Genomic DNA, 1,447 nt, shown 5'->3' on the forward strand with positions numbered 1-1,447 from the left:
GGATGTACAGGATCAGAACCTGGAATCCTGACCTGATTGGAACGGGAAGACAATCCAAATGAGGCATTCTTGGTGTAGCCCTGTGTTCGCAGCATTGCTTTCAGCAGTAGCTCAGCCTCATGGTTTTGGGGGGTGTTGTCTGGAATAATCTAGGTCAGCTGCATTTTGTAGAAAAAAAGGGAGGGAAAAGCTTGATAATCCATGTTATTCTGTCTGAAATTTTGTCTTGTAGAATATTTGAGCAACGTGTTTGATATAAAGATACGTTCATTCAGTTCCTGATGCTGGTTGGTTGGTGTTCGATTCCACCTTCGCTGAACTCGGATCAAGAGGTGGAGCAGCCTGGACTCCTCCTGTCATGAGTTCAGCTTGAGGCCTGAGTCGCCAAAGAGCTGGCTGGATGTCTGTGATGCATATTTAGCGTAGCTGAACTGAAAACAGCGAATCAGTTAAACAGTTCAAAGCAGATATTTTGCCACCGGGTATTATTAATCACAACTGACAGGTCTTGCAGAGTTGTGCATTTTTGTGTTTAAGCAGCACTCCACCAAAGTGCATTTCATCCAGTTAGCTCGCACTGCTCTCTTTGGTTCCTTTGGGTGTCATGGTTGTGTATCATACTTGTAAATGGCTTAAGAGTCGAACAGATCAGAGCTGTGCTTGGGGAGCCCTGCCCAGTCAGCTTACAGATTTGGAACTAATGTCTTCATACAAATTTCATAGCTGGTACTTGTGCGTCTCACCAATGCCCTGTACAACAGGCTGGTCATCTCTTTCCATATATGAGTTTTGGTAGAGAAGTACTGTTGAAAATAACCATAGATGTTTCATTTACTATAAACATTTAATGATTTGGAATGATTGATGAGCAGATTTTTAAGCAAACTGTAGAGTTGTGTGACATGAAGGCTACCTGTGTATATTTTTGTAAGCTGCATTCTAAATAGTTTATTTAGTATACTGTGGTAGTATACTGGTATACCATGGGCTTAGTTATGCTGTTAAGATGCAGGCCTGATTGGTATTTTCATTACAAATAAGATTACACGGGTAACAAACAGAAAAATATGGTTTTTATAGTCGTATTGGCAATAAAATTAATCTGGATGGACTGCCTTGTGGGCACAAGACTTTCTTATCTGCCACTTTTCGTTCCACTGTAAGGCATGCCTTCGCTGAGGGTTGAGGATGTTTGTTCAGGAGAATATGTTTTCTATAACGCAGCACTAATAGCTGGCTGTGGTTCAGTGACTACTTTCACTTATTTCGCTTTCCATCTTTTCTAATTGCCTTTGATTCCCCAGGGGCTTTGAAGCAAGAAAAAACCCCAAGCCCTAACCATAGAATGCTTATCTAATTATCGGGGCTCTCGCACCTCTAGAAGGTTTCATTAACGGCGCTGCTGATTCTGCAGCCAGCTGAGGCTCGGCAGAGCTGAGGCTCGGCA

At 42.5% G+C, this 1,447-nt stretch overlaps 1 protein-coding gene across 1 annotated transcript in view; it reads right to left on the reverse strand.

Annotated features, from left to right (window-relative positions):
• Positions 1–356: 356 nt before the first annotated feature.
• LOC104497340 (chromosome unknown open reading frame, human C1orf158) overlaps positions 357–1,447 on the reverse strand; it is a gene marked incomplete at its 5' end in the record, with an annotated part of 5,683 nt that continues 4,592 nt past the window's right edge. Inside the window, 1 exon segment of the mRNA XM_010140582.1 lies at positions 357–431. Within this exon segment, the coding sequence (XP_010138884.1) occupies positions 357–431 (75 nt within the window).

This window comes from Buceros rhinoceros, unplaced genomic scaffold (genome assembly GCF_000710305.1).
Source record: "Buceros rhinoceros silvestris isolate BGI_N320 unplaced genomic scaffold, ASM71030v1 scaffold6310, whole genome shotgun sequence".
NCBI lineage: Eukaryota > Metazoa > Chordata > Aves > Bucerotiformes > Bucerotidae > Buceros > Buceros rhinoceros.